This window comes from Anopheles funestus, chromosome 2RL (assembly GCF_943734845.2).
Source record: "Anopheles funestus chromosome 2RL, idAnoFuneDA-416_04, whole genome shotgun sequence".
In the NCBI taxonomy this organism is placed as follows: domain Eukaryota; kingdom Metazoa; phylum Arthropoda; class Insecta; order Diptera; family Culicidae; genus Anopheles; species Anopheles funestus.
In genome coordinates, this window is record NC_064598.1 from 42,998,127 (window position 1) to 43,023,968 (window position 25,842).

Sequence of the window (25,842 nt, forward strand, 5' to 3'; positions counted from 1 at the left end):
TATCCAACTCGGTAAGCTTGAGGCTTTTCCACAAAAAACAGGTAACTCTTTGACATACTCTGGCACTTTCCCTATGTTCAAATACTCCTCGCGGCTCATGGTATTGGAGATGATAGTTTGATTCAACATCCTGTTCCTGTTTTGCAAATTTGCTCGTTGTTTTGAAAATGGAATTTTGAATTTTTTATTTTACGTAAAATATAAAAAAAAGGTAAATTTATGATGCCGAAAATTTTAAAATGATGGTTATACCTAGTTCACGCTTTTCAATTTTCAAATGCAGTTAAATTTACACTAACTTGAAATATTTTTTCCGATAGTTCACGCACACTTGATTCACTTATCGATTAATAATATTTTTAATGCTAGTCACTTAACTTACAGACTCAGAATCAGCAACGAACGAACCGACATCATCATCCAGTCCAGATGAACTCTGATCGCTTCTATGGTATGCAGCAGGTTGTGGGTTGTTCAATCCTCCTTCGGGCGGAAACGTCCAATCTTCAGGTGATCCTTTTTGATGTGTTGTTCTACTGGGGGCCTTCAGTTTGATTCGAGAGAGATGTCCCGAACTCGTTCCACTCCGTTGATGCAGGATAGATTTGTCCTCACTTATTTGGAGATGATTTTCACGACACGACACGACTGCTTTAACTACCGAGCGTTGTGCAGGTTTGATATTATATTAACGCCTCACTTTTATCAGGTCCCTATTCGGGCGCCAGTTAAGTTTCGGACGAATGATGAGCGGATGAAATAATTGTTAACGCGTCGAGTGCCGATTACTGAATGTTAGTTTATTGCCTTTACAGCCAATAATTGGGTGGATGGAGGAAGGGAGGGAACGGAGGTGTACCGAACTGCGACGACGTCAGAATTGTATCGATGCACTAGTTCTGCCGAATAGCAATTTTGTTGCTAATCGGTTTTATGCTGTCCGTGCATTTGGATGCGGTCGGAAACAGCAACGGACATCGATGTTGCTGACATCGATATTGCTGACGATGACGTTGACTCTTAACTCGCGCAACTGAACCACTTCCGATTCGGTCGAATTCTCGTCCCTGCCGATATGTCGATACAGCCATGCACGAAACCTCCAAAGCAAACATATCTGTCGACAGCTAGATATCAACAATATCAATCAATTCGCTTGAGCCAAAGCCGCTCGTTAGTAGGAAAATAATTGAGGATGCCCTGTCTGCGACCCCACTGTCAATTACGCAATCAGCACAACGGCAACGGCAAACGGTAATGAAGCAAGTGTGCTTCAACTGCCGAGAACGAATAAATACTTACCGCTGGAATGATATGTTAAACGTAACTTTCTTTTCCTGCCAACTTTCAAGCGATAGCAAAAAAAAATATTTTTTTTTTTGAGTCACAGATGATGTCATCGTCAGGAATATCCGGTCAAAGAGTAAGTAATGCAAAACTTAAAAACACACAAATAAAGTTGTAGCATTTTTTTTAAACGAATCTATAACGAAACCATCAAATATCTTTATTTGAAACATTCTCCATTGGCAAACCGGGCTTGTGAACAGAGTGGAAACTATATAAGCTTAATCTTAGAAAATACTTTATCAGGATTTACTAGCCCGTCTGCCCTCCTGCAAACGTCAGACCGATGGAAGTACAATCTTGCAGCGCAACGGCCTTAATTTAAATTGGCTACACAACGTTTCGCCCCCGGTCCAGACCCTAATGATCTGATCCGACCCGTTTGGTGCAGAACCTATGCTTTTTGCCGTGTGGGTTTTCCCATTCTATTTCACTATCGATATCACGTTCGACATCTAATCGCTATATGTACAGATGTAGTCGCTTCCTTCACATGGTGTAGCACCAATCGGCATCGTAAAGTCGTAAAATTCATCGAGAAATTTTTGAATCTGTGCTGTGTACAACGAGATGACAACCATAGTGACGATCTGATAACCTTTTCGTGCGGAACTGCTGGCATCGTGCGAGCAACAAGTGGAGAAGCTTCCGGTACGGTACCGAGCTAGCCTACGGCCATGGAGCGATGAATTTCGCTGGAATCAATCAGGGAAAGGTTGTCCCGCACAATGATTCCGATTAGTTTTTGTAGTACGTGTGTGTATGTATATATGAAATGGGGGAGGATTGATTAGCATCGAAATTCATCGTTGGGCTCAAGATTTTCTCCATTGCCATGGTAGCGAAACGGACACACGTCAGTCAGTCAGCTCCACTTGTGGCTAGGCTGCGCAACGGTAGGCACGTTTTTGAATGAAGCGTTGATTAGCTGGCAGACACACGGGTTGCATAACGTTAGGCGCTTTCGTTTCAGCATTCATTCACTCTTGAGCAAAGCTGCTCCTGCTCCTGGTGTTCGTTCGATTCGCAAAGCTTCTGCTGCTCCTCGTCGTTGTCTGTAAGCACTTCGGATTGATTGATCCAATGGCTCGGACGGTGCTGATGAGGGGAAAAGGGTAAAGAACATGTACAGGTATAACATTAATCGGGTCGGTCTTATGGTCGTAGTTCATCGATAGCAATTCAACCTACTCCTACTTGATATAGTAAATAAGTTTTAGTTAGGAGTGTATCCAAGTGATTGGTGTGTTCAGAGGGTAAGCAAACAGTTTGGTATAGTGGTTTAAGAAGAAACTTTGATTGAAGAGTAGCGTGAAAGAGTTAGATAAGTGCATTTAATGCATACTATCTTATTGCTGTTAAGATTATTTGCGCATACTTGTTTTAATTATGTCATTCATTAACTTAGGCACTGAAGCACTTATTGCGATAATAAATTATGCTAAAATAAGCTTTAACTACATGCAACTTCAAGTGCGGATATTAACACCAAAAGCATTGAACATTCTAACCGGGTTGTGGAAATAGACTTGTCACTTATGCCTTGACAATTTTGAATTTATTTACGTTTGGAATGTGGACTGAATATCTAAATCGAAAGCCATAAATTATGAAATGGTACAGTTTCTAAGCACATTTTTCATTCTGATGTGCCAGTTGACATCATCATGTTGTATATGAGAAACAAATGTTGGAATGTAAAATATGTTCCCATGAAGTTTACTTATGCATAATTGATCTCGTATGTGTTATGAAATTCCAGTAACCATGTCCAACATTACGACAACCAGAAGAACTATGTTTAGGTGATGGAATAAATTGTGAGTAAGATACATCAATTGAAATATTAGCATAGGTAGCATAACAGTGTTGCACATTATAATGTCAGTATGAGTTACATCGTTTGTTAAGTAAAAAAGGGTTTATATTGATGCTGTTTTTCATTTGCTCGCTGGTTTAGAGCTGAAATCACACTATTAGAAATGCATTTCATCTTGAAAATCTACTTTACATATAAAAGTGAAATTTAAACGTGAAGGACAAGGTTTCTTTTAAACATAGGACATAGCACCTTTACAACTGAGAACAGAATATTGAAGTAATAAATTAAATAACTTCAATATCTTTAAGCTTAGGGGCGGCCCGCTGGTGCATGTGATAAACGGCGCCCGCCCACACGGCAGGACCGGGTTCAAATCCCATCCCAGCATGGGCTGACTATTCTGCTACGTGGTAAAATAAGTCTTGACACGGCCAGGCCGTTCTAACCGAGCAAAAAAAAATATCATTAAGTTTCACCTGTAAAATGATCTAACTTAAGCATTGAATGAGATACTTGTATGAAGGAATAGAATGAAGAGCAACACCGAAAGCAGCTGATACATGAGCAGAAGAGCGAGTAAAAGGAAAGGCATTAGTGGAAGGCAGAAAGCAGTATCGGCATGGGAAGTGGATTGGCAAACCTCCGCGCGGTACCAGCAGACCGCTCTACAGCCCACCATCGGTGGTCAGTGTCGGGAGTCAGGATCAGGACATCAGCTCGGTCAGCTCTGTATGGTCACCGTTCTCGGTGATGCCCGATTCGTGCAGCAGTGCTGCCGCATGTCGATCATGGCGCACCTGCGTTAGTTCTGGTAGCGTTCGATCCTCAGCTCCACCGTCGGTCGCAGTTCGAGCAAGTTTCGTTCGTCCGGCTGTGGCAGCTGCTCCGTTCGCTCGGCTTCCATTCGAGTGACCGCCCGATCCGCCCGGGCCGCCCGATCCGCCCGGGCCGCCCGACGACGACCGGCAGAGCAGTTCGTTGAACTCTTTCCGAAAATTGTCATTCAACCAACCGTACAGTAGCGGATTCGAGCAGGCCGAACTCATGCCAGCCATGTGACAGATCGCGTACGCCACCATAATGTCTTGGGTGATGGCATGCACGTACAGATCGGCGAACAGGTTGAACAGATTTAGCGGTAGCCAGGAAACGCCAAAGATTAGTGCAATACTGATCAGCAGGTAGTTGGTCCGTTGCATTCTTCGGCCACGTTCCCGCTCCCGTACCGGTTTCGCTTCACCGGGTTTCCCGCTCGTGCTGGAAGCTGTACCGACCACCAGTCGGTGCTTTAGCTTTAGGTAGATTCGCAGATATGCGACGGAAACTATCAATATAGGTAGCACGTACTGTACGCAGAGTGTGAACGCCGAATAGTACACGCGTCCGTACGCAATCGGCCAATCCTCGATGCAGTACGACACATACTCTATGCCGAGGCTCGGCAGATTAACGTCGTAGTGGATCAGCTGCCGGGTGATGAACATCGGTGAGGCTAACACTATCGAGATGATCCAGATACCGGTCAGGATGGCGATGGCACCCATTAGCTGAAGGCTATCGCGTGTTGGATAAACAATTACCTTTTTGGGGGAGTGGAATGAAATTGCAATAAGTGGCGATTAGATGAATGGTCTCCCTCCTATCATACTCACTTGATACCTATCTAATGCAATGGCGGTGATGGAGATGGTCGATACGAAGATGCTCGTTGCCTGTAGCGTGCCGATGGATTTGCACAAAAATGGTAACCGACCCATCGGCCAGTACTTGGTAAGAATTTCCACCAGTGTCAGTGGCATTGTTACTAGGCACAACAGTAGATCTGCAACAGGGAAATGAACAGCATAAATGGTCCAATTACTGAAACTCGGGTATTACTGATTACTCGGGAAATAACAGTTTGTTAGAATTATGTGAATATTGTTTCATAAAACCCTCTTTTCACTGTATTTCGACCATTCTGTGTAATCAGCTTCATCGAACGTATTAATTACATCACGAGAATGCACCACTAATACTAATTGCAAAGGCAAAGCCCAAATGTTTAATTATTGAGCCTTTGGTACAATATAGACGAATAACATTATGAGTTGCTGTCAAACTTTTTTCCTTTTTTTAGGTCTAAAATTAATTACAGCAAGTTGATGTAAGAATATTGAAAATTCAATTTAATATTTTTCATAATTTGTAACTTAAAGCATTACATCTGAACTCAGCATTACACATCCGACAAACGATTATGCGTTAGCTATGAAATCTCTCAAATTTCTCTCGAACTCCAGAAAGAATTGCAAAACATATTGCGTTAAAATACTTTTAAGATGATTGCTTTCCAAGTGCACTGCAATGAATTACCGTAATAAAATGGTGATTATCAAGAAGATTGTTGTATACAACTGTTTTTAAACCGATTTGGAAACATAGAATAATTTAACATGAGGAAAATAAATACCTCCTCAAATCCTCCTCAAAAGCTCTTAAAGCACCGAAAAGTAATAAAGCTAAGAATTTATACACCTTTTCCAACGGTAAAGCCTTTTTCCACCGAGCTGTTCATCGATTTGTGATACCGGGGTGGCTTTACATTTTCGGTATCAAATTTACCATTCCGTAACCGTCTCCGATCCCAACGCAGTGGCAAACGTCGACTGCAAATAGAACGATAAAACCTCCAACCCATGTTGGTCGGAAAAGCGTTCCGACATCATTTGCATATTTACGAATGGAAATGTAGGCAATTTTCTTCCGAATGTGGTATGCTTCCGTCGTGGCAATCGAATTTGAAGATTCTCATCAGTGCAAAAAAAAATTGTATATATTGTAAAAAGCCCCGCATCTAAACCTTCACATCAAATACGATAGACCTACCGGAAACGGCCAAGTTCACGATGAACATATTGCGAGCCGTTCGCATCTGTGGTTTCCGGGCGACGGCCAACACCACCAGACTGTTACCCGTCGCACCGAACACGATCAAGGTACCGTACATGACGATCAGGATGTGATACCAAGGGTCGGCCACCTTACGGTTGTTGCTGTACTGTTCGATAAGCCCCTGCCGTATGTTGGAGCTTAACGTTGTCATATTGTCGAGCGTTAGATTGAAGCGGGTCAGCACGGATTCCATGGCGGATGGGTGGATAGATGTTTTGTTACCGCTGTCTATGCTTTTCCGTTGGAGAATGTGTTCTTTCGCCCTGTGTGTGATTTATAACGATGTTTTTGTTTTCCGTTCTCTTTCTGTACTTTTTGCGGTATTATCGCACTATCCGTGGACGGCGATGCGACCCCAGTTGATGCGTTGTGGATAATCCTGACTGAGGTGAAGGATAATACGCATTATCATATCAACGGTCGCAAATTGGAATGCTGGTTTTTGCGTACAACTCGTTGATAGTAAACTGTTGACCGAAGGGTGATTCGCTTCGGAGACGGAACATCGTTCTGCAAAAGGAAAGGGAAAACAAAGAGCATTCTGTAAATATTTTATATAAATGTAAATTTCGGTAATGTTATTGCTTGATCGATAGCGTTGTAGCTCATGAAAAATAAATATAATTTATTCCAATTGCTCACTAAAAGGTTTGCAAATGCATGTAACAATGAAATCGAAACAACATATCTGAACTAGGCTTGGGCAATTCGGTTCTTTCATATGAACGTGAACGAACCAGTTCTTTCATTTAGATGAACTGAACGTGAATCGTTGTTCTTCCGTTCACTTTAAATAGATTTGAAGCAACTGTATTAAAAAGACAAATAATGCATACGTTGTACAAAAATTGTGTTTAATTTAAAAAAGATAGCATTTAACAACTATTTTTTGTATATCAAAGGGTGTCATTCATTTACTTCCTGCAACTTTTTTTTTATTATAATACTTTCAGGCAGTAAAAGCATTTCGCTCCCGATTCCACCTGGGTAAAATGATCCCAAATAGGGCTGGTTGTGGTATTTATAGGCGCCATCAGATCTCAAAAAATGGGTTTATTATATCCTTTGAACCTTTTCTATGATCCTATTTCAATAATATTACCTTTTAACGTATCGTAGCTATAATTTATTTCGTTTGTATCCAGAAATTCAACGCAGCTCAATGCACAGTTAACTGTTCACAGACTCAAAGCGAAGTGAAGTTCAATACAGGAAACATTTGACAAATAACCAATACGAACACCATCTTACCAACATTCTTGATAGCAAGACTACAATACATTTAAAGATTTTTAATACTTTAAAAATAACCGTCAAAAATTCTAAATCAAAATTAGATATATAACCAATACGAACACCGTCTTACCAACATTCTTGATATCAAGGGTAAAATACATTCAAAGTTCTAATATTTTTAAAATAACCGTCAAAAATACTAACTCAACCAACGAACGAATATACTTGTTTAAGTGTTTGAAATTGCACATATATGTAGTGTCATGTACCTGTCCTTGTTTCACAAATTGGGATATCTAGGACAATGCGAATGTAAGAAAGAAAGAGCATACAAGCTTCTCATTAGCAATGTATTTCTGTCTTTCTAGAGTTTCTCGTGATAGTGCAGTTCATTTTTTGTTGCGGTAGAAAGAACGTTCTGCGTATCTATGCATCTCGTTCTGAAAGTGTGACGGCGAGAAGAACGACCTATTAGTACTGGACGTTATTAAAAACGACGGGTAGGTCGTTCATTCGTGGAATGACCTACTGTGAACTGAAGAACTGGCGAGAAGAACGACGTTCTTAAATTCGACGGGTAGGTCGCTCATTCATTGAACGACCTACTTTGAACTGAAGAACTGGCGAGAAGAACGACCTACTAGTACTGGACGTTCTTAAATTCGACGGGTAGGTCGCTCATTCGTTGAACGACCTACTGTGAACTGAAGAACTGTTGTACCTTGATCAAATGAACGTAGGTCGTTCGTTCTTTGCAATGAACTGAACGAACCGTACGATTCTGATTCTTTAAGCACACCTCTAATCTGAACACAAATTTCAATAAATAATCCTATGGGGTTTGCTTGATGTTATTAAATGGATGGATAGTATTATTCAGCTTCAATACGAATCCAATCGAATATATTAACGATAAATACAAATAAATTATTCTCTTTATCCATAAAGTAGGTGAACCGTCAATTCATGTGAATTGAACGATAAATACGTTTCCGAGAACTCATATGCTATTTGTATTAAATACTTTTGTGGCTCCACTATTTTTTTAAATTTAAATTATATTATTGTTTATTTTAATTTAAATAAAGAAATAAATTTTGTCTTTTGTTTATTATAAATATTCCGAACAGTTTACAAATACAGTTTCAGTTTTTTTTGGTTTTTTAGAACGACCAGACTGTATTAAGAATACAGTTTCAATTATGTGCTCCACAAAACAATACTAAAAAAATTCTGATACATGTATATTACAATCAATGTTGAAAAGTGCTGTTTTCAACGAAGCTTTATTTCTCTCGTCATAGTTGAAGTTGACCTCCTGAGTATGCTTCATGCAGGTAAACCGCAATCAATTTATATCAAGCCTTAGTAAATTCCAACCACAGATCAGAACTGAGCGTAACGTGGAAGAGGATATTGAGTGCACTCCTTACGACTTCAAAAGTCAACTAGAAAAGAAATGTTGCTTAGAGCTGAACCCGGGTAATTCAAAGAACGCAGCCTTAATTCAGTTAAGTACGGACTCAAGACAAGCTTCTTAATAACCCATAAGCCATATCGATGGAGCAAAAGGCAAGGATAAATATATAAAATCATTCAGGTTCAATATCTGAATCAGTTTTATTTGAAGTATTTGTTTTCATTACTTATTGTAAAATATCAATAGTTACTTAAAAGTAGCATAAGTAGTTAATTACATTTCGTTCGAAAAATGCTTCTTTTATCATTCAAATATCAATTTAAATTGATTGAAAGGAAAGCTAAAGCTGAAGCAATTTTCCACCACAATACACAAAAACGCGAAAATCTCACGCTTATCCTTCACTTCGTCACTATCATTGGTTGGTTGGAAGCCAGCAACAAGCGATGTGTACTTAGTGTACTATCTCTACCTCCGGTTGAAACGAAACGACCGACTCTAACCGCTAGAACCAAGGTGGAAGGTTTTCCACCCCAGCAAAGCAACAAACGATTGAAAGAATTTTATAGCAGTAGATCGTTCTTCCCTTGGCGTCAATCCATACGAGAGTTCATGGTTCGTTCCCCAGGTGGAACGTGCTCGTTTACTCCATGATGGTGCAAATAAATGGCGTCATTACTCATATCGATACTGGCATTACATCGAACTGACTGAACGATGGAATCTTGGCAGTGATTTAGCCGTGTACGTGCAGCCAATAAAGTTACTTTTTGGGGTGAGGTTAGCTTATGTTGTTGCAAAAAACCGGGGTACTGGCTAAAGCTACTGCATCACGTACAGGTAATGCCATTTTCATATACCAAACTTTTTTTTTTCATTGGCATTAAAGTCTACTTTGGTGGTCATTGCACCAAAGTCACTGCCAGAAATAAAACACCAGCAGACGCAATGAAAAGCGATAGTTTGAGCAAAGTTCTACAGATGCTTTTGATAACGGGCAATGTTTGATGTCCGTGAGTTTTATTTAGTGAGAATAAAAACGTGCTGGTACCAATTCAATAAAATATAAATGTGCTTTATGCATGACGTTATTGGGTGAAAATTATCTGAGAATGAGCAAAAGAGAAATCAAGTTTTTGTGGATTTTATTGTTTTTTGTTTTTTCATTACTGTTTCTTCTCACTTTATTTTTACACATATTTGACCGAAAGTTTGCTTATATTGCCGTATTAGTGATAATCTTAACCGTGATAATATTAACCGTACACTCTGTTAACAAACATAACATTGTGTATAACATATGATTACAAAGTTAATTTTGTTGACTTCATCTGACATAAAAGTGTTTTAATTATTTAATTAATGTACAGGGTTGAAATATCTTAAAGAAATTATTTATCGCTTAACAAGATGAGTTGAACACCAATGGTCATATTTATTATAAATTTAATTTCGAAAATCCACATCACAAATCAAAAACAAACATGCCACAATAAGTTGGAAAATTTTATGGCTTCATAATAATTCATAATAATAATTTTACATCAAACAAAGAAGTAATTCGTGTATTTCTCCGTGTATATAATACACCTTTTTGTCGAAATTTGGTATTCAAAACCAGAAGTGAGTGGGTATCAAATCACATACAGATCGAACCCCATAGCAAGGACTTACTATCCGATTACGTAGTGAAAACCTGTCTAGTAAGCCAGAAATGGCCGGCATGATCTTAGAGGTCGTTAAGCCGAGAAGAAAGAAGTGTGATTAATGATGTCCAGTAGAATCGAATCGAGCACAAGTTAATTCAAATGAAAATAAATGAAAACAATTTAATTAATTTGCAAAGAAATTGCAATAAAAATGATAAATAAATTTAATATATCGGTTGTAATATGTTTTCAGTAAATTGTTGTAAACTTAACATCAAATGTATTTACATTCTTAAAGAAATATTCCAAATGTCGTTTATCGTATCTCATCTCATTGGATTATTTATTCATGTACTAAAAAATATTATACTAAGCCATTTACGATGGACATGGCCTAGTACATCGTTAAATCGTAGAAAGAGAGAATGAGCGAGTCAGAAACTTGTAACTTGAATAGTCAACAATCGAAATAAACATGCCAAGACAATGCCATTTTTCTTTTAATAGTTTATCGCAAAAAACGAACTAAATTCGCTGTAAATCCTTCTACCTTACATTTTATAGCACATTTCTCGGTACATTCGGTTAATGTTTATCTAACTTTGTTAACTATCTTCATCATGCAAACGCAACATTACGTTCCGAATAAATACTTGCGTTTCTTACGCTTGTACAATAAACTCTATCCAGCTGCAAATGCAACCTTTTTTCCCTCCTCACGGCCCAGTGTAAACATTTACATTCCAGCTCTGTTCGCATTGCGGCATATTTCGAGTAGAGCAAAAAACCGATTGCCTTTTTATTTCTCCTATGGGGGCATCAGTTTGATCGTGCCTTTTCTTGCCGTGCCTGGTTGCACACTTGAATGAGGGCAAAATGTTTATGTAGTGTGCAGTGATTTCGCTACGATAATCAGTATTCGAGCAGCGATTTACGATCCGTTCGATTAGAAATCGATTATCTCGGTTGAAATCGTGGTGCGGGAAACGTCTATCACTCCAGGCAGAGAACGGGGTCCCGGCGGGAAAGGTCGTGTCGACGCCATGCCAGGGACTAATGGGGCAATCTTTCGTGCTGGTGAAGCAGAAGGAAGTAACCTCATAAAATCGACTGCCAGATTGAGTGGAATCCTTCGATAAGGTGGGGACAATTTTTATGGTCCTTTCAACATGGCCGTGAGGTTTTATTTTCGCCTCGATCCTATCAAACGAGGCGTACCACAATCGATGGCCCATTCCGGAGTACATTGCTTATGTTTGTGTGAATATGTGTGTCCGCATCCTCAACCAGCAGAAGGATGAAAATGCTCTCTGTTATTATTTATTACTCCATTCTTCGACCCAAGAACACTTGGGGGCGTTATCAATGTGGAATATGTTTATGTGTAGCGATAGCTGTTTTTTTTTACTTTTCCCACGTACACGAACATCATTAAAATAAACTGTCACTACCATGAGCCACTTTTTAATGCGGTGCGTAAAGTCAGTGTACGTACCCTTGTCTGGTTCTAAACAAAAAATTAAACTGTCAACAACCAGATTGCTGATAAGCGGTCCAAGAAGCAACGGGAAGGACGAAATTGTTCGGTTAGACATTATTCAAATAATGTTGTCCTACGCATGTTTCTGATGGGGACATACCGCCTAATAATAGTACGATACAGCCTTATCGAGATCAGAATTTTAAATAATGTGAAAGTTTTCACAGAATCAGTTAAAAAGTGCAATTACCACAACGATTCCCTTCATTGCTGACGATAAGAGCTTCTTTTTTTGTTTTATGTTATATCGATTGTGAAAAAAAGCCAGGAACATGGTGTATGGTCGTAACATTGAAGTTCAATGAATTGCATTCATTTTACGAACAATGGCTCAACGTCACTTCTCAGTAAGGGTCGCAATAAAAGCACTCGATTGCCCTATCTACAGTACCATCCTTCGGCGCTGTGGCCAAATCGAATCGACCAAACCTGAATTTACGAAACTCTACTGTCGACAAAATTGCACCCAAATCCTTCGTGCAGTAAAGAATATGTGAGAAACCCGAATCGAAACATAAATAAAACTCACTCGGAAAATACTTCATTCCTTCCCTCGTTCATTCCGCAATCGGCTTATCAGAAAACGAACACCAAAAAAAACCATGCCACCATATTAAGCCGTAAATTTAACAACAAAACAGGAAAAACCCTTCCGAACTCACACTCACGTCCCGTTCTGCATCTGGAAAGTTTGTTGAACAACCGCACGCCATAACAATTCAATCAGCTGTCGGTATATAAATTTTGCCATCCGACCTGGCCCTTTGCCCTTGCCGAATGCGATGGATTTTATTTTCGATTTTGGTGATGGTTCCCTACGTTACGTTTTGCCATCAGCAGTGCAAACACAGCGCTAGGCGATATGGGGTATGCCCATCATCAGTAAGCCGTCATTGGCAGCCTAGTATCGAACAAGCCATTTTTTAACGATTATACTCCGGTCCCGCGGTACGATTATGGTTCACATTTCCTGCCTTTCGCAGTAAAGGCTTTGATATATTTTTATTTCGCTTTTTTGTTGTTGAGCAACTTCTGCCGGTTGATGTATCAGTCTTTTCATATCGGCCATTCAATTTTGCAATTTATTAAGACAGCAACGTGTGTGTGGAACGAGTCGTTTTTTAAATAAACATTCATGCATTTAACGTGAACATTGGATGGGGAAATTAAATATTGGTGTATGAAATGGTATATTTCCTTTCACTCGGGAATGATTGTGGAAGGAAGGAATTAATATTCAATTTATTTGTTTGGTAACATCATATTTAAGCATTTTTATATGTTTTTTTATTTATTTATAATTGATTAATACGGCTTCGGCCGTATTTTCAGCCTCTGAAGCTGAAGAAGTACATTTTTCACAAGGCATTTCCTCCTTGTATTTTACCCTATCTCGGGCATACTCGGTTGTAAATCTGTTAGAGCATTTTTATATAGTTTGTAATATTATTATAAATTTAATAGTTTTTTGAGAAAAGAAAAATATGTTAAAGTAATAGATACAACAAATGGTCAACTTAAAATGTATAATTTAATAGAAAGTATGTAAAATATAATTTCATTATTTCAACGCATTCAATTCTTCACTATGACTGATTTTTGGTACATTTTGTACATTCAGTTTTCGTAAAAAAAAGTCTTGAAACTTTTATGTTGTCACCTTCAATATAGGATTTAAAGAAGCAATACACAACAATTTTTGTATGCATTTGAAGAGATCTCCTTCAGCTACTTCAACGAATTCTGTTTGATAACCTCAATCGACGTCCGCGAACTGACAATTTCCATTTTGGGAAATGAAAACCACAAGGGACTAAGTCTAGTGAATAGAGTGATTGTGCGATTATATTTGTGGAATGTTTGACTAAAAAAAATATATTCACAATATCGGACTTGTGAGACGTTGTCCTGTCATGATACAGGATTCATGAGATTTCCCTCCACAAATCCATCCGTTTCCTACACACATTCTTTCGCAAACGTAGTATAGCATGCAAAAAGAACTCCTTATCTATTGTAGAACCATTTCGAACGAACTTAGGGTGCATAATTCTGCGATAATCGAAAAAAAACGAACAGAATGATTTTCACTTTTGTGCGATTTTGTCGTGGTTTTTCTCGCCGCTTTGCGAATGTTATGTATCGCCACTCGAGGACGTGAGATCGAGTTTTTGACAAACGCCATAAGGTATTTTCAGTGATTCCGCACTCGAAGTTCCATTCAAAACACACGAATTCGTAGTTCGACACTGTGTCAACATTCTAGTAAAGAAAAAGTGTTATATGTAATCTCTTCTGTAATATTGAATATCTTCTGTCTAATCTGTAATTCTTATTTGTCTCTTCATTATTTTTATCCTTTATTGTACTTTTTTTTTCTTCTCATATCTTTTTTTATTTTTTAATTCGTTCACATTTATTATCCACTTTTTAAATATATAATTCCAGATACTTTTGTCACTATTAACAATATGAAACACCAATATCAAACACCAATTTGCATGACATTTTGCATCGCACAAGACCTTTAAAATTGCATGGATGATAAAAAATAAATTCTTTTCTTCAGTGACCTGATATGTAGCTACGTTACAGCCCGGCAAAAAATGTATAAAAGTATGCGCAAAAATAACTAAAATCTTTTCATAGTTTTTATTATCATAAAAAAGATCAGATATTTGTGTTACAAATTGTAGCATTAGAAAAAAAATAATTTCTTCTCTTTCTTTCTCTTTCGCTAACGCAATCGCATACTGTTAGACCATCTCAAAAGCCCAGGAGCTGGAAAATAAATCCCCCTCTGCAAATCAGCTTATACAGCTACGATCCGAATGGAATTTATAACGTGAAACTTTAAAAAAGACTTTTTCCACTCCGTCATTTCAATTTATCATGCCAATCATAGCCAGCGTCCGCAGAACGTTGGACCGGCAAAGTTTATTGTTTTATATTTTTGACCTTTCGTTTATTTTAAATTATCCCTTGTGTTCAACCTTCAAGTGTTTGGAATGCAAAGTGCAGCATAAAATGGACTCTGGACAAGCTAACTGTTTATGCTTTTCTTTGAGTTATATTGTGGAATTTACAATGGAGATTTCTCTCTCTCTCTCTCTCTCTCTCTCTGTTGAAAAAAAGCATACGTTGAAGTATACCCATAGCTGATTAAATGTAACAAAACTATAAACTGCATTATGTTAACGAGATGACAACGTGCATGCAGCAAATGGATCACAATGCGATGCATCTTGCGTTGTAAATTTAACCATGCAATGATTCAGCCAGAGCAGGGTTATTGTCAGTGTGTAGATAAATTTCGTTTGCATATGAGAGATTTTACTGCTGCATTGTGGTTTGATATGACGTATAAACTTTTATACAGGCAGGTCCATTATTCACCATCCATGGCTATAAAGTAATTGTCTGTTGGTTGAATTTTGTACATCACCATGAGGAATCACTTGAGACCATCAAGTTTCACATTTTATTTGCAATAAATTTTAAATTTTTAGCATTGTTCAGGCTTTGAGTAGCTAGTACGCATTATAGAGAGTTTTATCATCATTTAAATTTAATTTTTTTAGGGCAAGGTGGTGCATGTGATTAACGACTCCCGTCCACACGGCAGGACCGGTTTCAAATCCCATCCGGACCGTCCCCCGTAGCATGGCCTGACTATCCTGCTACGTGGTAAAATAAGTCTTGATACGGCCAGGCCGTTCTAACCGAACAAAAAAAGTAAATAAATAAACTTTTACTATATCTTGGTAATTTTTAAGGAGCGGCATTTACTGGAATGTCTCGCTCAAATAGCTTTAAACCGTAATTTATCAAATGCTTCATCATTCCGGATCGATAAAAGCGCTCAATTTGCCTACGTAATGCTTACTCTCTAATTCCTTTACAGCCGGTGATCTTAATCTGTTTTGCAGCGGCTTACTGTGCGGCTTATGCGAACCTTCGATAGCTAAAGCTCACTAGTTTCGTGAAGTGTTTCTCCCGATTTCTCCCGATTTCTTCCGATTGCCTTCATTGAATCACCTCGCTGCTGGAACGCAAATCGCTTAATTAAATTTTCCTCCATTACTAAAGTTTATAAAACACTCCGCCCCCCAAAAACCGTGTCCCTCCGATCACCCGTACATCAACATTACCGAGTTTCATCATCAATCTGCATTTAACAAATTATATCACACTCCCCATGTTCATTTACCAGCTCCATGGCCGTGACGCAAAAACGCTCTCGTAAATACAATCAGACACGAGACAGCAGTAATATTGTTCCATAAGAATGGAAAAAGCATCTTCGGTGCCGCAGCACCAGCACAGGCTTCTCCGGTGTCGAGTCGTTCGGGTCACGGAGCAATGCTGCGGTGACAAAAAGCAATCTCGCCTCGGTTTCGACGAGGAAATTTATGGCTTTTGCAACTTTTCTTTTCACAGCGAATGTAAAAGTATGGAGGGGGGGGGGAAGGAGGATTCTGCCAACTTCTTGTGCGCTTGAAGTGAGTCCCGCGTCTGATCAAAACTGTTGATATCGAAGGCATCCGGAGGATGCTGCGATGGTATCCGGGGGTGGAGCAAACAATTCTTACGATATTCGGTCCCTGAGCTGAGCACCTGAGGATGGATATGGTGGGGAATTCATTTGAAACGCTAATTTCCAGCAAACCGTACACACATTTTTAATGTGACACGGAAATGCTTCGTGGAAAACATTTTCCAAGTTTAAACTTTGTCTGCGTGAAAAGATAATGGTTTTTCGGGAAGCGGATAACGTAAGTAAACATTTCACATACATATTGTTTATAAATGAAGTACTTTTGGCAAACAATGATTTTGGGGACAGCGCTTGTAACACTTATCAATCTCTAGAGCCCTGATACGAGTAGCTCGTTTGTTTAAAGTATTGTTTGATTATTTGGAAACACGGTATCATTTTTTAAAGTGCATAACATTATTTTTCTTGGAAAATATATCTTTTGCTTTTGTTCAAACAAGGGAATGTTTTGAGTTTAATCGCCTTGAAATTTTCATTTCCGTCTTGCTCGGTTAATCCGAAACACGGTAATCGCTACCAAATAGTCGACGTTTCACTGTAGACAAATCATCCGAATTTCATAGTATATTATGGGTTAGTAACAGGTTGAAAAATATTTTAATCAACTGAATATTTGTTATGTATTTAGCAAACGAGCGTATGGGCACACATACCGTCTAAACACCGACTTAATTTAAAAAACATAACAGAAATAGCATAGTACAGGAGGAGCGAAAAATAATCTGTACTTAGTGTGCGAGCTGGGATTTAGATGTTTAAACAAGCAAGAAGGTCGGGGGCGTCTATTTCTTCAACGAACAATTTAGCTAAGAACACACATTGAGCCAATTTTATACCTATGGCTAAGTTTAAAGTTCAAATATTAAACAATGAGTTCTATAGTCAAGATTCCACGGAACATTACGCGCAAACAAACGAAAAGCAAATCGAGTGAAGCAACGTTAAATAGCTTCGATCTTGTTTATCCATACATCGAAATTGGGATGCCATAGGACACAGTTTTTCTCTAGTAGCGTAGGATACATACAGAACGGACGTAGTATACATACCTCCTAGTAGTATACATAACTTCAATCCTCGTCTGATAATTAAATTCTTCAGTTATCTTACAAATCAATCGCAGTATTCACAAAAATTTAATTTGTGTATGTTTGTTATGTAGATGCAAACTTATTCGAGTGTTAGAAGCTTAGGAAGCGCAACACTTGTTAACAGATATACATAAGTCATTCAGTTCACCTCAGTTACAGAAATTAGCACTGATGATTTGTGGCAGTCAGAAAGAGATGAAACTGACGTAAATATTTGAACATAATTGGCATACGGCATACAGGTCTCTTCTGGACTCGCATGCCAAAGGTCGTTTATATACATCGAGAACGGCAGAAATTTCAAGTTGCTCGCATGTGGAACTTCGGAAGAGCTTCCAAATAATGTTTTGACCAAATTATCGACCTTCATACGATGGTATCGACCAGTCAGATATAACCTCAGTACAAGAGAAGCAGATACTACAATTTATTTGAGTTTGGCAAGAAAGATTTTGATATTGACACGATCAAAAGTCGATCTTATGTCACTCAAAAAAGTGTCAATTTGACGTCTTGCCTCAAACTATTCGTGAAATTTAGATAGAAATACTAGCAGTTTTATAGTAACAAACCTTTTTGGAAAGATTCCGTGTTGTATAATACTGTTTATTCGCTTAACACCCATTAGAGCTCCTTAGAAACATTTTACAAGGAGCGCCAAGCGAGATTATGCCACGATTATGCTCTCGATGGAATGAAAATCTGTTATAAAACAGAAATCTCGGTAAACTCAGACACGGCGACACAAATCTTACTCATAACTTCAAATGCAACAAAGCTTGAACACTTCTTTGCTGCGTCTGCGGATGCTTACTATCACAATTGAACTTATTCTCACCGATTGTCATGGATGAAAACTTGTCAATGGAGTAGACACCCATCCACTCCAGGACATTAGAAAATTAATGACTTAAAAGTTATCAGGACTTTTAAAATATTATTTCACTAAATGCAAGCATCTATATCGAAAGAGAAACTAATAAATTCCTCACGAACCGAAGTCTTTACACCAATACTACAACAACTATCTCTAATCTAGTAGAGTTTAATAGCCCAAAGTATGTTGACGTCATTCATACCGATTTCTAACATAATGTGCTCTTAATTGTAGTTCAAATTTGTGTAAAACAAACGAAATCCCAAACCTCATTTCCCGTCTTCCCGATTTCAAAAACCGCTTTCAAGCACATTCATCCTGTAAAACATCGAATCGGCGCTATAGGCATGACAAATTGCTGTTGCAAACAAAATCCATCATCGTAAGCTATTAAACAAAGCTGGCTGAACAAACTTGCGGAATTCGGATGCTGAATTTTCTTTCGAGAATAGTTACCGTACGATTGGCGGGATTTTTAAGCGAAGAAGAGGGTTTTTGTTTATTTGTTTTCCCTTTTATAACCTTTTCTCTGAGTGCCCACTGAGTGCCACCGGCACTCACAATACGACAGTTGCTGAAACTTGACGAAACCAGCAAACTGTCGGTTTATACCACTATTGTGGTTCTTGTGTAAACATACTCCCCCCCATGACAGAATGTCATAACAAAGGCGAAATAATGGCATGTGGTTTCACCATCCGCTAACGGCCGTAAGCAGATTTTGTTGATCGGACGAGTGATGATCCCTTTTACCGTTTGTAGTTTTACCACACGTGTGAGCTGGTCCTCTCCAGGATGAATTGCAACGATGCGTGCTAGGGGCCATCGGGTTGTTGGTAAGGATTCATCCAGTAGTATAACCAATCGGCCGGGGAGTATATCGTTGGTTCGGTGTGATCTTCCTATTGCTTCACCCCTTGTCAATTGCCGTAGCTCCGTTGAAAATGCGTCTTGCTGTGCTAAACGACATAGCACGGTTTTAGCAGCTTTCATGTATTCGGGAGTGATGACTAAAGGTGATGCGAAGTGTGTTGGTGTTCGTTGAGTGCGTGCCTTCTCCTTAGTGTTACGTGTGAAGCGAATGCAGTATGCAACGATGCGTAACAATCGCTTCGGTTAGTGCAATCGGTTAGTGATGGTGTTTACATAGGCAGCACTCACCTGACGAATTTCGAGATTCGTATCTTCAGCTGGTTCAGGATTACAGTTGGGCCAGTTGGAGGCGGGTAGTGCTAGCCATTCCGGACCGCAACTCCAAAGCTTGCTCTGCAGGAAATCTGCTGCTGACATGCCGCGTGAGACGAGATCGGCAGGGTTAGTTGAGCCGGGAACATGCCTCCACTGACGAGGATGAGTATAATGCTGCACCTCCGATACTCGGTTGCCTACGAACGTTGCCCACGTGTTAGGTGAGGCGCTGATCCACTTTAACGTGACGGTAGAATCGGACCAAAAGAATGCTTCTGCTGCGTGTAGTCCCATCGCCTTCTTGACTCGATCGTAAAGATGAGCGCCTAATACTGCAGCACACAGTTCCAGTCGAGGTAGTGTGACACGCTTAAGTGGTGCCACTCGCGACTTGGATGAAAGTAAAGTGGTGCGAACTTCCCCTTGCTCACTTTCGCAACGAACATAAATGCAGGCCCCGTAAGCTGCTTCAGATGCGTCACAGAAGGTGTGTAACTGCAATTTACTACCAGGTAACAGCGCATAGCGATCGATCTTAAAACCGGATATGAGTGGCCAATCTTGCTGAATATTTTTCCATTTCTTGCAGATAGAATCAGGAACAAGATCGTCCCAACCAGCTTTCTGCAACCACAACTCCTGCATCAAGATTTTGGCTCGTACGACAATGGGAGAAATCAGGCCAAGCGGATCGAACATGCGGGCTATGTTAGAGAGGATGCTTCTTTTAGTAGGACGTGCTGTGTCGGTGTCGATTGCGGACTCGAATGATAGAACATCATGTTCTGGCTCCCACGAAACTCCAAGAGTCTTTACCGTTTCGTCGGGTATAAACTGTAGCGCTGACTGTGTGCCGATCTGATCCGCAGTTAGACCGGTAAGTACCTCTTATCGGTTTGAAGTCCACTTCCGTAATTCAAAACCACCCCTTGAAAGTAATTCATTTAACTCTACTCGTAGACGCCGAGCGCTTTCGATCGAATCCGCACCGCCTATGAAGTCGTCCACGTAGAAATTGCTCTTCAGAGCGGATGCGGCAACAGGATATGTGGTTCCCTCATCGTTTGCAAGCTGCTGCAAGGTTCGAGTTGCAAGGAAGGATGATGGGGACAACCCATAGGTTACGGTGTTCAGCTCGTAATACTGGATCGGTGAATGCGCATCAAACCGGAAACAAATGCGGGCATACTTCCTATCGTCTGGATGCAGTAGTATTTGGCGGTACATTTTAGCAATGTCTCCAACAACTGCCACCTTATACGTGCGGAATCGTAGAATGATGTCCAACAAATCGTCCTGCACTGCAGGGCCGACACATAGCGCTTCGTTGAGCGAGTATCCAGATGATGTTTTCGCTGATCCATCAAACACCACCCTGGTTTTTGTTGTTGTGCTCGACGCCTTGAATACGGGATGGTGCGGCAGATAATATGCTGATTCGTCGTCAGCTGGAGCTTGTATCAGCGACATGTGCCCTAGCTCCAAATATTCATGCATGAATTCATGGTATGCCGCTTTAATATGAGGATCGCGTTCTAGGCGCCTTTCGAGCATTGTAAAACGTCGTAGAGCTGATAATTTCGAAAGACCCAGCTTTTCTTCAAAGTCAGGCTGCTTTGGTAAACGAACAATATAACGACCAGTATCGTCTCGTTGTGTTGTATCTTGGTATAATTTTTCGCAATACCTTTCTTCGGGGGAGTAACCATCTCTTATTTGTAATTCTTCCACCTTCCAGAATCGCTCGAGTGATTCCTCAAGCGTGCTCATGCAGACGACGGAAGATGCGTTGGAAGTTTCGGTGTTATCATTACATGCTGATGCTGAGCCGGTCACGATCCAGCCGAACACACTTTCAATGAGGACAGGAAGGTTATACGAAATTTTATATTGCGCCCCGCTCTGGAAAAATGCATGATAATGCCGGGCACCGAGGATAAGATCGAGCGGTGCCGACTTATTAAACTGGGGGTCGGCAAGCATAAAATTCGGCGGAATTTGCCACTCGGCGGTGCGCACATCATGTGCTGGCAAATCCCCAATCAAATTGTCCACAATCAAGAAATCAGCATTCAGCTGATATTGGCCCGTTCGGGAGGAAATTTTCGCACGCACCGATTTCCGCACCGGGGTGGAAGAGTGACCCGCACCGATGAGCGTTACGTTGACCGTATCAAGTTTCAACGCTAACCTCTGAGCAAGCCTGGTGCTCATCAAATCAGGCTGCGAGGCACTATCCAATAGTGCTCGCACTGGATGCAGAGTACCATGTGAATCAGCAACGTGTACCACGGCAGTTTGCAGAAACACGTGATCATATGTTTGCTGGCTTGCGTGTGCTGCTACGTGGTGTCTTTGGGTGTTTGTGGCGTGATCGTCTTTGTTCTGTGGATGGCTTACCGGAACATTTCGCGCAGCTGGCATGGTGTTTGCAGTGGGAAGTGCTCCTTTTGCGTTGTGTACGTTGTGTAAAAGTGTATGGTGAGCTGAGTGACAGTGTCTGCATTTGTATTGCGAGGAGCAATCGCGCGCTCGGTGGTTGTCCCGCAAACAATTTAAACATAGTTTATTTGACATGACCTGTCGATATCGTTCTTCCGGACCCATAGTCATGAATCGCGGACATTTCGTGATGCTATGCTCTTGCTGGCATATTATGCACCTACGTGTTTCGTGAGAGGTAGACGGAAAACTAGCCAGCCGAGTGAGATTCGATTGTTTATGTGTGAAGTGCGTGTGATTTCCGCTAGAGGGCGCGTCGGTATTGTTTACCATTAGAGTTTCGAGCACTCGCATTCGGCGTTGCAAAAATTGCACCAAGCCTTCGTAGCTTGGATTTTCATTTGTTGATGCAAATTCCTCCCAATCGCGCAACGTTGTTGTAGGCAATTTTGTGCAAAGCAAATGTTCTAATACGCTACTCCAAGCATCTGTGTTTTCACCCAAGTGGTTTAGCGTTTTCTTGTGCCGCTCGAACTCATCGACAAGATGGTGAAGGGTTGAGGCACTTTCCCGTTTCATGGTGGCCATTCCGAATAAGGCTTGCAAATGACGCTTTTTTAACAGGTACTCGTTAGAGTAACGCTCCGTCAGTATTTTCCATGCTATTTCATAGTTTGCGGCACTGATGGTGATGGATTCAATAACCTTAGCGGCTTCTCCCTTTAAGGATGCGCGCAAATAGTGGAACTTTTGGATCGGCGGTAGGTCGGGGTTATCATGTATTAAGCCCTCAAAAGTGTCCCTATACGTTAGCCACTGCATGTAATCACCATCGTATTCGGGAAGCGCGATGGTGGGAAGTTTAATGCCTACTAGGGGGCTCGGGCCAGCGTTTGGTGTGGAACTAATGCTTCGAGGAACATGCACCCTTTTAGCCTTTAGCTGGGAATGTGCGCGTATCAAGCGCGGCTCAAAATCATCGCGTAAAGCGGCATTGTGCGCAATTTCTTCTTCGGTGATTGCCAAATCCTCTAGCTGACCTTGGATTTTCTCCAAGTCAATGGACAGCTGGTCGAACTTTGTTATGCGCGTTTCGATCTCGATAGCGTCTCGTTCCGGGAGAAAATCAAGGAGGAACTTCTCGTGGCGATCTAACGAGACCAGCAAAATTGCCCTTCGGGACGATAGAATGACGGCAGACGCTGGCATGATCAGACACGATGGAAATAGCTTCGTCAGCGGTAACGAAAAAACGGGAGTGTTGTGTCGCGATAAAATTTGCGTTATGCGTAGGAAAAAACAGGTCGCGAGAATCCGCAAATTAATAACCAGCAATTCGGCGTATCCTGGTCACGGCACCATGAACAAACTTGCGGAATTCGGATGCTGAATTTTCTTTCGAGAATAGTTACCGTACGATTGGCGGGATTTTTAAGCGAAGAAGAGGGTTTTTGTTTATTTGTTTTCCCTTTTATAACCTTTTCTCTGAGTGCCCACTGAGTGCCACCGGCACTCACAATACGACAGTTGCTGAAACTTGACGAAACCAGCAAACTGTCGGTTTATACCACTATTGTGGTTCTTGTGTAAACACTGGCAAACTATTTATTGGTGGAAAAATCCGCTCCACTAATTAGCTTCGTTTTTATGGCTTCCATCATGAACCACAAAATGGCCTCCGACCGGCAAAAAGTCATCTACTTTCCCTTAAGCTGTGCTCGTACAAATGTGCTTGCTTCAGTTAACGACCCGTGGATTGTGTCGCGGTTTTGCAGGACTTTTGTTCGGCAAGAGAATGGCGCCCAACCCGAAGGCTTAGAATGTATTTTAATGATAAACAAACAGCGCACAAAACTCTCCGCACCGAAATACTACATTCCAAAGTCAGCCTGACAAACTGTCAACTCACGTTTGCTGGGACGCGTGTCGGATTCTTCCGTTCTGTGTAGTGAACTTTTTTTCCTCCGGTTTGACCGAACAGTGTGTCGTATTTGTGGGACTTTTTTTCATTCGTGAAGTTATTTGAGTTCTTCCAGAGCGCGCTCGAACCACGCACCATTTAGCATGGGTGTTTTTCCAGCGGAAAAAATAAACATTCCATTAGGTTTTTTTTTTGCTGTTGTATTCTCTTGCTCGCCCATTAATAATGCCGATAATATTGCGCTTATACTGTATGCACACAAAGAATAACGAAGAAGCTTACAAAAGTTTTTCCTTACCAGATAGCATTTCCAGCAGTGAAGCTTTGCGCACCGTCGTACCGGAGACTGTTGCGTAGAATTCATACTCGGCGAAAGAAGCGCAGTATCATTGAAGAAAGAATTGCTTTGTATTCCGGTTATTACTTCGCAATATATAAATTTCTCCACAAATTGTTTCGTATTTGCTGTATAAATATTTTTTGTTGTTTGCTCTACTGTTTCCACTGTACACTAAGTATGGCAAGCTGGCAACGTCGTCATGGGCAGAGGTTTTATTGTTTTTTGTTGTTCCGGTGGGAACATGTGGTCACATCCTTGGCCCGTAGGAACAATCTACACCATTCGTTTCCCAGACACGTTCACCGGCCGCTGTGTAACGCCTAGCGGAAGCGTTTACAATCTGCTTGTATGTAGAAGTGATCGCGGCTGGTGGTAAAACTTTTCAAATTATAACACCATAGGGGAACTGATCTGAATCTTTGGCTGCTTTTCTACCCCACCGCAAATAAACATACCGGATGGAAAAATTAATAACGCACTTGCCCGGGCCGGATCAGGCCACAGGAGAGTTGGGCCAATTTTCACACTCGCACTTATTGATCGCTTATTGTTGCTTCGCTAAGTGATTCTACCACATTTCATACTAACCACAATAGACTTTCCACTTTCCGGAAGCGGTACACTGTACAATTTTACCATCGAACAACAACGGAAAAACGCTCGAGCACGTTTCATCGCTCAACGGACCACTTTGGATGGTGGTACATTTCATTACTTATTATTTTCACCATCATTTTGGAACATTTATCACCCGTTACGGAAGCCAATAGGCCATTGCTTAAGTGCTTTTGTGCTTGATTTTTTTTACATTAAAAATAACATCATTTTTTCACTGTGTTCACCCATAAATCACGTTTGTTAAAACTTGATGGAGACGCCTGGTATTCCGTTCCATGAAACTGGCTGCGTACGTTTTTTTTCTGTTCCTGCACATCCACTTACGAATCCACTCAATCACATTCAATCGCACTGAAACACTTCCTACTTCGACCGCGGACAAATCGCAACTGTACGAACTTTGTTGCAGAATGACTGTCGGTGTTTAAAGTAAGGTCCAGCACCAGCTATCATATCCGGCATGGTACGAGCCGAACGTTTACCATCGAACCGAATACACCGTTTGCTATTTTGGGCTGCGCTTTCGTAATGCGCAGAAGATTACGCGAATTGATTGTACCGATGGAACGGTAAAGTAAACCATGCACACACACACACACACACGGTACGATAGAGAAATGTGATTCGATTCCCTTGGTAGCATATGGGCAGATGGTGTTGCCGGTATCGGTCGATGTTGTGGACTGATTTAGCATCCCGCTGATTGATGCTCTCGTTCGAATGGGACCGTAACCGGCGTTGAGCAAGGCATCGTAACATCCGGTATGGTGAACTACACCAGCCGTTGACGGGTTGACAAGACAACAGTCCGGATAACAGCCGGGAATAAGATGCATTGGCTGAACTCATACACTTATTG

General features: G+C 40.7%; 2 protein-coding genes across 3 annotated transcripts; both read right to left on the reverse strand.

The window, feature by feature from the left end:
- LOC125760564 (neuropeptide F receptor) lies at positions 1 to 25,439 on the reverse strand. 2 transcript variants are annotated; one of them, XM_049420815.1, is made up of 5 exons: positions 24,324 to 25,439; positions 6,038 to 6,613; positions 4,822 to 4,991; positions 3,967 to 4,749; positions 1 to 2,445 (listed from the first exon to the last, which is right to left on the reverse strand). In XM_049420815.1, the coding sequence occupies exons 2-5, from the start codon at positions 6,294 to 6,296 to the stop codon at positions 2,317 to 2,319; spliced, it is 1,341 nt and encodes a 446-aa protein (XP_049276772.1). In that variant the 5' UTR covers positions 6,297 to 6,613; positions 24,324 to 25,439; the 3' UTR covers positions 1 to 2,316. The 2 variants fall into 2 exon arrangements, 1 of the variants encoding a protein (XP_049276772.1); XR_007418016.1 differs by having other exon boundaries at positions 2,333 to 2,445; positions 3,810 to 4,749.
- Positions 19,591 to 23,313, reverse strand: LOC125766001 (uncharacterized). Its single transcript, XM_049431574.1, has 3 exons — positions 22,605 to 23,313; positions 20,617 to 21,914; positions 19,591 to 20,520 (listed from the first exon to the last, which is right to left on the reverse strand). The coding sequence occupies exons 1-3, from the start codon at positions 23,311 to 23,313 to the stop codon at positions 19,591 to 19,593; spliced, it is 2,937 nt and encodes a 978-aa protein (XP_049287531.1).
- Positions 25,440 to 25,842: the final 403 nt, after the last annotated feature.